The sequence below is a fragment of the Gallus gallus genome, chromosome 1, assembly GCF_016699485.2.
Source record: "Gallus gallus isolate bGalGal1 chromosome 1, bGalGal1.mat.broiler.GRCg7b, whole genome shotgun sequence".
NCBI classification, from domain to species: Eukaryota; Metazoa; Chordata; class Aves; order Galliformes; family Phasianidae; genus Gallus; species Gallus gallus.
This window is the reverse complement of record NC_052532.1, coordinates 171,158,922-171,172,842: the sequence shown is the minus strand read 5'-3', so window position 1 is coordinate 171,172,842 and position 13,921 is coordinate 171,158,922. Positions and strand designations below refer to the sequence as shown.

The following is a 13,921-nucleotide window of genomic DNA, read 5'->3' as shown; positions in this document are numbered from 1 at the left end:
TTATAAGCAAAAAGCTCAGGGTTTTAAAGAACTCTTGGGTTAATAAGCAGCAGGTGAGAAAGCAAAACAGTTTTAGGGAACTGAAGACAGGACTGCTCCAATCAAAAACTAGAAATTTTTAAGAAGTGAGTTAATTAAATGTTTTTACCAGATAAAGGATGTGGGATTTCCACTCTCTTAATGTCTTATAGGAGAAGATACGCTTTTGCTGGACAAGAATTATTGAGCAAAGTTTAAGGGTGAAATTACATGTTTTGTTGTTTAATGATTCGTCAGGAGAGTCCTTGTCTTCATGGAAAGTTATTTTCTAAGTTTAATCATAAGCAAGTACATGTGGTTTTACATTTTCATGTTTTATCTTCCAGGGCGGCATTGGGTCAGCAGGAGAAAATTTGGCATTGACAGCCTTTGTAACTATAGCATTGCAGCAGACTCTACAGGTTTACAAAGGATTAACTGATGTGGTAGGATGCCTGACTTTTTATCTTTAAGCTTGAAGGCTATTGCACAGTGGCATGTTCACCCCACTGTCTAAAAGTACTATGGATGGGAAGGTAATATTGTGTTTACCAAGCCTGTGATGGATAAGAAAATATGCAGTGAGCTAATGTACAGCAAAGTATTTTGAACTACACACTCCATCACTGATGTCTTTAATCACAAAACAACAGTTTTTAAAAACGCATAAAAAATACCTACGTGAGAGTATTCTAATTTCTGAGTACTTACACTAGCAATAACAGTAGGTGTGGATGATATTTTCAGATGAATCCATTCTGTTTTCACAGGAACAAGCTGTTAGAAGATCAGTGGTTTACATGAATAATGAACTTCCTGGAAATCCTGACTGCTATTCTACAGTTGTTGCTGCTTATGCTTTGACGCTTGTTCAGCCTGATAGTTCTCAGGCCATCAGTGCAAAAGAAAAATTAAGGAGCTGTTCTGTTTTTGATGCAGGTACTAGTAACTATTCTTAGAAATTCAACTTGTAATTAAAGTGCTTTGAGCACTCTGATATGCTAATGAAGCAAATTCTAATAAATGAAGGGCATTTAATTTTTATAAAAGTGTGAATGTCTATGTGCAATGTAATTAATTAAATTACATAATTATATATAAATGCTAAAATTCTATGTAATCTGTGTAATTGGTTTCAATATAAATTAACAGTTTAGCACTGAGAATTTTGCATTGTGGTCCTATCTGTTACTGGAGATGGAACAAAGTCATGGGATGTAGATATCTACATTTTCTTCTTCTCTTACTGCTTCCAAAGTTTCCACACCCCTAAATTGCATCCAAAAAGAAAAAAAAAAAAAAAAAGTTGAAAAATAAGTAATTATTAATGGTCAGTGGGAACAAGCAGCTCCATGTGGGAGCAGCACAGGATGGATTTGTGAATAAAAGGGAAAATGTCTAAGATGTCTTTCCCAGCCTGCCCACCTTCAGAACTTCTCACCAGTACTTTGTTCCAGCTCCACATGGACATTTCCTCTTCCCTTTTGGAGCATGGCTGGGGTCAGTGTTGAGTTGGTGTATGACAATGACCATCTATAAACGTTCTCATAAATTGACAAATGAATCATGGTTTAATAGCTGTAGTTTAAGTGTAGGGACATAGAGGGATAATTAATACTATTATCTCTGGGGTACCACCAGACACAGTGCTACCATTCCATCATATGGACATCACTGTACAACAGGATCATAAGATTATGATGACTGCATAAGTCAAAACTAAAAATGGCATGTTTTTCCTTTCCCAACATCTACTTCCACATTGATCTGTTGCTTTTATGATAACACCTGTGTTCTGTGGCTCCTTGGTGTTATGACATGCAATATCTATTGTGTAAAACAGCAGCCCTTTTTGGCTAATATCTTTACGAATGACATTCAAGACTGAGTTATTCTTGCAGCAAAGCAGCAGCGCTACTGGGGAAATGGCAACAATGCAATCTCAGTGGAAATCACTGCCTATGCTTTGCTTCAAACATTGCTCTTGGAAGATATGGAGTATGCAGTGCCTATTGCTACATGGCTGACAGAAAGAAAGAATTACGGTGGAGGATTCTGCTCTACACAGGTACCCAACCATCAACCTGAATGGCATTTCAAGGAGTAGAAAGTAAATGGTAGTTCCATAAGGGCTTTATCATTCAAGTGTGAAAGAATCGAAACAATTCATCTCAAATCTCTTCAGTTCATGAAGCACCAAAAAATCTGTCCCTTAATAACCTTATGAGCCTTCATGAAGATTTACGATAGTCAGAGGTCAGGCCTGCAGTGTTTTGGGGATTTTAATGACAAAGGAAGAAGGTGAGAAATAAAATGAACAGTATGTGTGGGTGGGAACAGATACAGAACTTCAAATCAGCATAATAGTTAGAACTGAAGAACAGCTTTAGATAATCAATCAACCACATGTACTGTTGAAATAATCCAGCATAATTTGGGGGCATTTGTTGTTGTTGTTGTTGTTGTTTTGTTTTGTTTTGTTTTTCATTTTCGTCTCAACTAGGACACAGTGGTGGGCCTGGAGGCAATGTCAGCATACAGCATAAAGACACTGAGTACTGTTCCCACCAACCTGACTGTAAGAATAGGAACACCTGGAAGGAGAGAGGACTACACTATTACTTTGACTGATACTAACGAAGGAATTCAGAAGATGCTAGAGGTACACAATTATTCTTTGTTCAACCTTTTTTGCTCAAACAGGATAAGTGTTGGACTGGTTGGTGTAGCTTTTCTCACATTAAGCAATCATTTATTTTTCAATAATTTAATCTTTAAAAAACAACCAAATAATCCAAATAATCTTTTTAAAGAAAAAAATAAATCAACATCTGCCTAGAAGCATAGTTTATAGGTCCTTCCACCCCCTTTCAAGAACTTTGGTGATGTGAACATCCTCCATCAGTGGAGAGAAGTCAGGAAAACATTCAAAGTCTTGCTAAGGAGCAAGGAAGAAGAGAGCATGGAAATATTCTGATATTCACTGTGTTGGGACCTGAGGAAATGTCATATCCTGGCTATAGAGGGGATAATGAAGTCAGGAAAAATTTGTCTCCTGGGCCACAGAATGGCAGAACAAGATGATCCAGCCCAGCACACTGAAAACCCCATTAGATGTGGGGTCTCATAACCCCTTCCATAACAATAGATTTCCTATATCTTCTGAGGGGAAAGACAGAGAATACTGTTAGATCACAGGAAAGCAATAGATCAAATGCTGAGCACATACTAAATCTTCATTATTTTGCTTTTGCTTGCAGTTCGATCTTGGGAAAAAACTTGAAGTGTCTGTACAAGGCAAAGGAAATGGGACAATGAGTGTAAGCCCTGAACTGGAAACTCAGATTCCAGATGGACTTCTTTCATTCCCTTTTTGAACACCAAGGGAAACTACTTCCTGTGTCTTCATTCTTTCTGTTCCTACCACCAAGTTTCTAAAATTCATGGCAAGCAAACTGCCCTGATAGGAAATATTGCCTATTTTTAACATCATGAAATCCGTAAAGTGTTGATTAGAAAAATCTAAAGAAGTGTCAGGAGTTTGAAAGATCCTTTTGTGATGGGGATGGAGAAATGTGTCAAAGGTCTCAGGCAATTTGAGGTTTGCACACAGACCTCTCCTGCTTTACCCACGGCAGTTCTCTATGACTAATCAGTGCCTGAGAGACTTGTGTTTCCCTCCACACTCTAAGTCTCATCAACATTTGCTAAAGCCCTGAAAGAGCAAATCACATGTCATTTAAATGATATTGCTATGAGTTTGATGTCTGTGCTTTTATCTTAGATACTGAAAATGTACTGGTCACCTGAGCTGAAAAACAATCCATGTGATGACCTGATTTTGACAGTGGAAGTGGAAGGGAGGATTAAATATTCTGGTAAGTGAAAAGTGGTTGAAACTCAAAGGTAACATGTTTGGATAATAATTATTCAATGACTTTCTAGCCTTGGAGAATGGGAATAAATGAGTGAAGCAAGGAAAGAGAGAGGTCTCTGAAACCTGCATTCAGTTTATTAATATTTTAAATAGTTTAATAACTCTTGCATTGACTGTGGCTGCAGAGAGTACCGAACAGGTACATTGCTACTATTGTTAACTCCTCTATGTTACCTGGAGGAGAGGGAGATAAACTCCTGTCATTGTGTTCTTGGCTCAGTTATTCCACTAGTAAGGGACATACCAAGCAGCCTTAGAGTACACTTCGGGACAGATCTGCTTTAGGTATTTTCATATAGTCAAGACTATGTTTTTATGTCTCTGAAGCATGGATTCTCTGCTTATGCCTGCATTTGTCTGCACTTTTTTTTCTTCTGTTTGAATAGGTAACTTTTTGAAGCAAGGACTGTACTTTATATGTTAATAGATGGGACAAACCCCATCCTTAGCTAGATCTGCTGACTCTTCCTAAAACTATTGCTCAAATTTTAATTCTGAATTGATTAGAAACACTGAGATGGTGTAACACAAACTTCAATAAAATCCCATAGAGGTAGCATGACTGTGCATTTTATCTATCATTATTAAAAAAAATAATAATAAAGAAATGAAATTACAAGAACTTCAGTCAAATTTCTGCATGGCTGATTGTGTCTATCACCTCCAGACATGCTATACTCCGAGGAAAATTATGATGATCAAGATTATCTTACTACAATCTCCAGTGATTCTGAGACCCTGTCTAGAATAGACTGGTTTGATATCCGCAGCAGAAGGAAAAGGGATGTGATCTTGCCCAGTAATACAGAATCTCTGCAGTACAAAATCTGTGTCAGGTAGGTCTGGAGATCAGCCATTAGGACATACTTTTCTTTTTTTTTTTTTGCAGTTCTTCTTGGTCACCTTTTTCATATCCACAAACTCAGCATCCAAGCTGGTACTCTTCTGTAGTTACACATAAATGGAGAGAATCTGCATTCTTATTTCCACAGCAGGAAAGTCAGTTTCCAAGCAATGTACATTTAGATGGTTTACACAGACTTCAAACACTTTTCATGAAACACATTTCAGGATCTGCCCCAACAAACTCACTGGTGATGTTTGGCACTCGGGGGATATTCAGAGTATCCTGGCTGTCTAATCATTTGAAAGAAGTCTTTTACATATGAACCAGGCTTTCTTCAGTGGTGTCCAGGGACAGGACAAGAGGCAGTAAGAGCACAAGATCTAAACATCAGGAGGCATTTCTTTACTGTGTGGGTGATGTAGCAATGGAATAGGCTTCCCAGAGATGTTGTGTAGTCTGCTTTCTTGGAGATCTTCCTAAGTCATATTGCTGTGGTCGTGGGCAACCTGCAATAGGTGTCCCTGCTTGAGCAAGGAGGTTGGACTAGGTTACCTCTTCCAACATCAACCATTCTGTGATTCTGTGATTAATAAGGTAAATACAATAACATATTTGCAGTGTTTCATTGTTTTTTGGAAAGATATTATCACTTCCTTCGTGGATGCAACTCTGGCCTCATGGAAAAGAAAATATACCGTCTACTATGTAGGAGAGGAAAGGAGGCAGAAATGATACCCTAATGTTGTGGCCATCATCAAGAAATAGACAAGGGAGAAAGAAATCCCTCAGTGCAGAGTAACACTGCTTTTGCTCCCTCTCACAGCTTGGCAAGTATTGCAGAAGCATGAAATGGTAGGTGGCAAAGGGAAATGGTTTCAAGTTGAAGGAGGGAAGATTTAGATTGGATGTCAGAGGGACATTCTTTACTATGAGAGTGATAAGGTGCTGGAACAGGCTGCCCAGACAGGCTGTGGATGCCCCATCCCTGGAGGTGTTCAAGGCCAGGTTGGATGGGGCCCTGGGCAGCCTGGTCTAGTATTAGATATGCAGGTTGGTGGCCCTGCCTGTGGAAGGGGTGTTGGAGATTCATGATCCTTGAGATCCCCTCCAACCCAGGCCATTCTATGATTCTGTGATTCTGTGTGTCCTGAGTTCCCCTTCTAGAGATGAGCAAGTGACAGAAGCAGGTTTACTTCCCAATCGTACTTAGCTTTTCCACTGACTTTTGGCAGAGCCTTAGAAGCAGTACTTTTTATCCTCCTTCCCAGACAGGGACAGGAACTTCCTCAGATAGGGGAAGAATGGAGTTAATTCCCAAGTTTTACTCTCCCTAGTTAACAATAAATTCAGTTAATTGTCAGCTGGCTGAGACATTGTTTTCCCCATTAATTGCTATGAGATGTCTATCAACAATCAGATCCACTGTTCAGCAGGATGTTGCAGTGTTAGGGTGAGGCTTAAAAGAAAATGTTTAGTTTCATTTGTTTTAGGTAAGACACAGAGGAAAAAGTGAAGGCACCTTTTACATCACCATAGAGCCTTTCTGGACTGTGCTGCATGGTAATAGAAGGTGCTGAAGTAAGATTTTCTGAAGGGTATGTTGAATATTTTCAACAAAGCAGCCTGTGTGAGTGCAGAACAACCTCATCCAGCAATCACACAACTACCTGATTTTTGAGAAGGGGTAAAAAGATTTGAAGTTCAATATATATATATATGCCTGGCAGACAGTTAGGGCAATGAGAATGTTGATCTTGAAAAGTAAAGGTGGTATAAATTTTACTTTGTTCTCAAGGACTTTGGACAAACAAGATTTTTAGCTCCTCCTTGTAGATAATAAAGAACTCTTTACAAGTGCTGCTTACCCTCCCTATCTTTCCTATCTTCGGCTATGATTGTACGGTAGAGAGAACAATTGACATCAAAGGCAATTTTTTCTGCCTATCAGCTGTAATGAAAGCCTAGATGACAAGGTCAGATGAGGCACCTGTGGTTTGGATGACCATTTGACTAGCATATGTAACTAATTTTACTTCATGCCATTTAATGTGGTAGGCAGTGAATAAGCAAATTAAAGTCCACATAAGAAAGCTAAATGGAGCAGAATGTTGGTTTTGTTTCTTTTTTGTTTCTTTTTTTTTTTTCTCTTTTCTGGGGGGGGAGAGGGGGAATTTGGGGTTTTTTTGAGCCAGAAGAGCTAACTTCTCCAAACAAAGCTTGGAGAACAAGCTGAACAAAGTTCAGTGCAGATGTTCACTGCTGATAGACTCCTTTGTAAAGGTCCACAGGTTCCAATCCACCAAAGATGTCCCTGGTTGATCTTTCTCTGCTGAGTGGCTTGGAGCCTGACACTAATGATCTTGAACAGGTGAGAAACACACTTTTTTTAAATGGCATTCTTTGGTAACATTTCTATGCAAATTTTATCTTTGTAAATCTTTCCTAGGTATACAGAATAATGAAAGGATAGGCATACTTTCATTACCTTGCTTTGAAAAAATTATTCATTGAATATATGCAAGAAATGAAAAGCTGCTAGTGAACTGAGCACGGCCTCTAGTTCCTTGTAGTAGAAATTAGCACAAGGCTTTTTAGAGCACTTAGACATTCTCCTGTCTTTACACATATTGGAGTCCCTGCTGGCATTGCTGTCTTGTAACAAAGCAAAATGGTGTGTTCTTTGATTACGGAAGAGAAGACAAAAACAGCTGTGGGTGTTGCCCACAGGGCACAGCGGCAGGGCCATGCAGCACAGTACTCTGTGAAGGTAGCTACAGAGTTTTTGTTCTAGACCCTGCTGGTCCAGTGAAGGCTTGCCCTGGTTTGTCCTCACAGGCACTGTTTCCTTTAGGGAGGAAGAAAGAAAGCAGGATAATACAAATGTCTGAACAAAGCAAACCAGGATATAGAGGATGATAGCAGTGGTGTTACTGTCCTACATTGCTGTTCTGATTTTGTTGTTGTCTTTTTGTAGCTGGTAACATCTTCAGATCAATATATTCAGCACTTTGAGTACAAGGAAGGGAAGGTTTTGCTCTACTTTGGCGAGGTAAGCAAGCCCAGTGGTTTTATGATCTACTGTTTCAGTTAACTAACAGAGTCTTCCTTTTAAACCTACTATTGTTTTTCACACTCCATTACCTTCCTGTGATTTGTGTCATTTATTAGTATTGAAAGTTCAGTTCTAAGAGGGCAGGGGAGGTAAAGGTGGGAGACATGCACGTTCATCCTCAGCTCTTCTGTGTTGTAGCTGTACTCTGTGCCTCACCTAGCATGTGAAGTTCAATATTTCTAGATCAAGATCAATACAGTAATAAACAGGTGTAATCATCAAATCCTCTAGTTCTGGGCACTAGAGTAGATGAAGGACATAAAGCTGCTAGAGAGTGTCAAGCACAGGACTATGAGGATGGTGAAGAGTCTGGAGGGCAAGATGTATGAGGGGCAGCTGAGGTCCCTGGTGTGTTCAGCCCAGAGCCGAGGAGCTGAGGGGAGGCCTGATGGCGGCTGCAGCTCCTCACAGGGAGCGGAGGGGCAGCGCTGAGCTCTGCTCTCTGTGACAGCGACAGGGCCCGAGGGAACGGCATGGAGCTGTGTCAGGGGAGGGGTGGGGTAGTTGGTCCAGGAGTTGGACTCAACGATACTTGTGGGTCCCTTCCAATAGGAGGTCTTCTGTGATTCCATGGTTCACAAAATTTCTCAATTAAAACATAAAAGGCTTCTTCTAATTGAATATAGAATTATCAGAATTAACTCATCCGTGCCATCAGAAGCACACTAGCCAGGCTGGTATAGGCACAAATGAATAAGGAATTAATTGGAGAAAGTTAGCCTGTGCATCACAACTGTTGTTCCTTTCTTGTCCAGATCACAAGTGGACCAGAGCCAGAGTGTATAGTATTTGGGGCAAAGCAGATTAATCCAATGGGCTTGGTTCAGCCAGCAAATGCCATCCTGTATGATTTTTACAGTCCAGGTAAGGGCATATAAAAGTGATACGTAACTGATCAGAAAGAGAGACCCTTAATAGCAAACTCCAATTTATTAAAATATATTATGTAGTGTGTGAAACCATGTGAATTATTTGTATTAGTATCCCATTTTAAGATCCCCACTTGACAGAATTTTGATAACAATATTTGAAAATTAGGACAGACCTCTACTTTGCTTGAAGCTGAGGAATCCCTGACAGTTTACAGTACCTAGAGCTTCATCCATGCTGACTTTTCTATTTGTCGTCTAAGGGTACATTAACCATTGGTGATCCTGTCTCCTCCCTCTGAAACAGGTTGTGGTAATTGTTGCCCTAATGCTATAATATATAATTAAAATTGATGTTTTTCAGACAGAACAAAAAAAAAGGGGGGGGGGGGAAGAATACAACTTAAAGCCACAGCAGCAGCCACAGCAACAAAAAAAGCAAAACCACAGAAGCAACAACCCAGGTTGTAGTCCAGCTAAAAGTCAAGTACCTGTACTGCATGTAGGTGCTTAGGCTATAGGTCTTTGTGGATTTCTGAGGTCTATCTCACTCGTTCATATGCTGATTTCTCTGGACCAGAGAAAAACTGGGAAACAAGTGTAGTTCAAGTGTTTAGGCTCTTCCATCTGAGCACTGTAAGCCAGATCACTTTGCTTCATTTCCACAGACAGAAAGTGCAGCGTCTTCTACAGTGCTCCCCAGCACAGCACCATGCTTGCCAAGGTGTGCCACGCCGAAGTTTGCCAGTGTGCAGAAGGTAAGGAACATATAAATATACCGGTGGATAAGAACCATTCATGGGAGAATTCTTATACCCAGAAAAGACCTATGCATTTATTTTATGCATTTACCCTAATGCATAAGTTAGAACACAAAATATCCACTCATGTATTACTGAAAACTTTTGTTTTGAAGATATCCAGGATTATTTTGATAGTTGCATGTGATATATATCAACATATGCCCATGATAAAAAAAAAATTACCACACTTCCAATGAAGTTGTCAGCTGTTTTGTTTTCTGTTATAATGTTGAGAGGATGAGTAATTTTAGACTGTATCTATCTAAGTATCCACAACTACAGAGACAGATGAGTCATTTCTTTTCTTCATTCTAGGTCCTTGCCCAAGACAAAAGTCAACTTTCAGTAAAAACTTGAATGAAAACTCACGTTTTAATTTTGTGTGCTACAAGCCTATTGCAGATTATGGTAAGGCACGAAAGACAATTGTCAATGTATTTTAAAAGCAGTTATTTTCAAAAAATAAGGATGAATTTGGAGTATTATATGCCTAGACCACTCCTGAAATGAGAAGAGTTCCTTTATCTGGCCAGGAGGCTGTGGAGATGAAATACTAAAGCTGTCATCTGAGGTTGAAGGGGAAAAATAGAGACCTCTGAAAGCTGTAGTTGGATGTTGAAGAAGGAAGAATGTACAACATTGTATTGCAGGGTTTAGAAAAGAGCAGTGGCGTGAGTACCACTGACCCCATGATCCGTAATTTTAGAGGATTTATGAGATGAAGTGCAGTTTTCACAGACAGCATGCCAAAGCTTAGCAGTTCCCTTCTGCAGAGCTAGGAGAATAGTTTCTCCTTGGTTGATTTGCCTGTCTGACCTCTTCTATGGATGGAAAATTGGAAGAGCTACTTAAGGAAAACTGATTTAGCAGCTTTGGTGAAGAAAAAAGCAAGAACTCAGCCATATGTAGTAGATTATTCCAAAAGATATATAGCCAAAGAAAATACAAGTTTAGAGGTTATTGATTAGTACCGGACTTGCCAAAAATATATTAGATACGCAGGATAACTGTCCTGTTGTCTTTTATATTACCATGAATTGTGAAAAGATAGCATACTGGACTCTGCACTGATACGAGATAAAAGCATAGCTGTTTTTGAATTTCTGGATGTAACTTCATGTTTCCATGTACCCTCACACAATTGTTGTCTGTTGTAGTCTACGAAGTGGAGCTCCTCAACAGTACACAGAAGAATGTTTTTGATTACTATGAGGTCAAAATTCAGAGAATCCTTAAATTCAGTAAGTATCAAAATGTTTAGTTCCTTTTTTCCACCTGAAGGAAAAAAGTTTGATTAAACACTAGCCAGCATGAGCCATTCAGGTGCCTTGTCTCACTGTCAGAAGTACAGTCAGATATGTTAGGCCTGAAAGAAGACTGATTTATTGACTTGGTGCAGCTACATCACTTTTAGGTTCAGCTCAGCTGTAGTTTGCTTTGGTTCACATTATGTGTCAATCCCAGAGCACATACCTCCAATCCTTTCAGATGAAACTAATCCAGAAGACACATTACAGCTGCATTTAATCCACGGCTCCAAACTGGAGCTAGTCTAAAGCAAACCCTCCAAAACCTGTACTGTGTATATAATAGGTCCTCTGTATATCATTTTAATAACTGTGATAACAAGAAGCTTTTATATTTCTTTTGTTGAAATGCGAAGATTTGCACAGCTCTCAGACAGTGTCCTTTTGCAGTCCTGCCGTTCCAGCTGTGCCCACATGAATGTTACTTTATCAGCAGCATCAGTGAACACTGAAATTTTTCAAAGTAATTTCTGAAAAGGCTGTCAGATGACATCTCAGACTTCAGCCACCAAGCTATCATGTGGTTTTCAGCTTTCAGTTTGGCAGCCAGAATTGCCTTTAAAGAAAAAACTGTAAAGGTTTCAAAACTTCCCTTCCTTAAGCAGAATAATTATCTCATTCTCTTGATCTTTGCCTAGAGGGCAAATGATGTCAGCCAGTACTTTAGGGCACACAGCCTGTGATCTGTGCTAAATGTCCACTTAGTCAGAAGATCAGGTCCCTACTCCATGCATCCAGAGATATGCCAGTGATAATCAGGACTTTCCATATGCAGGGAGATCATAATGCACTTATTACAATACCATGATGGAAAGTTTCTTTAATGCCTCCACAAAACCTACAGGATCTAAAGAACTTAGAGCTATGGGCCTCGCTGCATTCGTTCTTGCAGCTCATGGGCAAGCCCTGGAAAGATTTTGCTTCTTGGTTCTTGAAAGAGATAGGTATCTTTTGAATCTAAAGTTGAACAGAAGAGGTGACTTCTCTCATTCCCACCTCCTTCTTAAAAGAAAATATTTCTTTGTTTGTACTGTATGAAACAGGTTACAACATCAGATTGTTTCTCTGGGGTTGGTAAAGTCTGGAAAGAGGAACTGAGCCATGATAATGAAGAAAAAGCAAGGTGCAGTAGCTTCCAAATAATCTGTATATTTAGAGAGAGATACATTTATATATCTTAAAATCATCTATATCATCATTTATATATATATAAATCTCTCTCTATATATATATATGTGGAGATTGAAAATTGCATAATTATATAACAACTAACTGTTACATTAATGGCTCAAATGCTGGTGATCCGTAGAGCGTGAAATCTGCCAGAACATTTGTGAAGCATTTGAAGTGAGAAGCACCATGGTAATTTAAACATAATGAACCTGAGGCAAAACTTTATAATTTTCTCAGATAATTCTGATTCATCTTAACACTCCTTTACGTTCTTTGAACGAAGTGAAAATTCAGTGTACCATGTAGCATAGGAACAGCAGAAAGTCTTGGGTTATATAAGAAAATCTACAGTGCTGCATGCTTCTTTGGAAATACACAAATGTGAAACTATACAGAAGACTGACTTTTATCTGGTCTATATCTACCATATATAAAATTAATTCAAGCTTCAACTAGGAAATTGATACAGCTCTTAGGGCTACGTTTCACAGTTTAGCACTCGGTCTCAAATTCTCTGAAATCTTATTAGTGTTAAAATATTCTAGATCAGGATTTTATTCTGCTGCTAGGATTTCATTGTGAATATTAAACTTTTCATAATTGTAATACAATACTTCAGACAGCAGAGGCTGCACAAGGTTCTGTTAGCTGTTGGGAAGTCTGTGGTGTCTTACCTGCAATCTAATCTGGTTTGATGTTGATTTGGTCACCCCAGTTGTGCACAACAGCTTGCATTATTGTTAGAGAGAATATAAGAAAATAACATAGTGATGTAATCTGCATTTTTTTTTTTTCCAAATGGACTTTGTGAACTGGTGTTCTAGCCAAAAAGCTCAGTATACTCACATCCTGTGTTAACTTGCTAAATAAGTATCTTTCCAGATCTCGTGCCATTTCAGTAATGGGCACTACAGCTTTTAAGTGAATAAGCTTCTGAGCCAGAATTTAGACCACAGTCTTCTAAGTTACTTTGATGTGGAGATCACAAAGCACATTTCCTACAAAGCAACTTCAGAAGCAATAGCATAGTGGGTAAATAGGTGACATTCAAGTCAGTCACACTAAGGAGCTTTTAATACTCCCTGCTGCACTGTTGAGCCTCAATACATTTGAATTCATTTTGCCAGTTTTTAAGATCACTATGATTCTGAGCAATCTGAAATGTATGATAATGTTTTCGTTTTCCTTTGGCTTTTTTTTTTTCAGTCTCTAAGATTGAAAGAAACCCTATGCAGACTGAAAGATCTATAGAGCAAAAGAAGCTCCTTCCACAACTATTAAGGAGTCTAAGACCACCAGAAAAGGAAAAATTGACTTACATTTAGCCAAGAAATGTTAAGGGAAATATGTCCTACCAGTGTTTACTCCCAAATGAAATATTAGCTTGACTTAGCAGTATTATAAAAGATTGGAAGGATTTGCATCCCATAGGCTATTGTTTTGCTCTTCATCAGGAAAGTTTATGGGTTTTCTCTTCTCATACCACAGCTAGTGATGAAAGCATCCAAGTAGGAGACCATCGACAGTTCCTAAAGCGCTCCTCTTGCACGCTAGAAATGGTAGCTGGCAAACGGTACCTTCTCATGGGGAAAGATGGGCAAACTGTCGATTGCAACAACAAGTAAGTGCAATAGTTTCTGAGCCACAGAGGCTGCTAGCACAGACCATTAATCCAGCTGATACTCAAACTGCTGGAATGCTTCCAGAAAGCAAAAGGAGGGCCGGGTTTCTACAGGACTGATTCTGCTGGCTTTACTAAAATGCAGAGAATTGGCCTAAAGTCAAAAGGGCAGCTGTGGGAAACAGCTGAGCCACTCAAATCTGTCTGCGTACAGCCTGATTCCCATATTTCTAA

The 13,921-nt window shown here is 39.2% G+C and overlaps 1 protein-coding gene across 3 annotated transcripts in view; it reads left to right on the top strand.

Annotated features, from left to right (window-relative positions):
* C4A (complement C4A (Rodgers blood group)) overlaps positions 1–13,921 on the top strand; it is a 52,817-nt gene that overhangs the window by 37,520 nt on the left and 1,376 nt on the right. For all 3 annotated transcript variants that reach the window (XM_040702478.2, XM_040702475.2, XM_046943584.1), the window contains 14 exons: positions 366–464; positions 789–957; positions 1,920–2,086; positions 2,522–2,680; positions 3,279–3,338; positions 3,803–3,896; positions 4,623–4,791; positions 7,083–7,170; positions 7,777–7,851; positions 8,670–8,778; positions 9,452–9,541; positions 9,902–9,994; positions 10,744–10,827; positions 13,555–13,687. In XM_040702478.2, the coding sequence (XP_040558412.1) occupies positions 366–464; positions 789–957; positions 1,920–2,086; positions 2,522–2,680; positions 3,279–3,338; positions 3,803–3,896; positions 4,623–4,791; positions 7,083–7,170; positions 7,777–7,851; positions 8,670–8,778; positions 9,452–9,541; positions 9,902–9,994; positions 10,744–10,827; positions 13,555–13,687 (1,589 nt within the window). The remainder of the gene's footprint in view (positions 1–365; positions 465–788; positions 958–1,919; positions 2,087–2,521; positions 2,681–3,278; positions 3,339–3,802; positions 3,897–4,622; positions 4,792–7,082; positions 7,171–7,776; positions 7,852–8,669; positions 8,779–9,451; positions 9,542–9,901; positions 9,995–10,743; positions 10,828–13,554; positions 13,688–13,921) is intronic.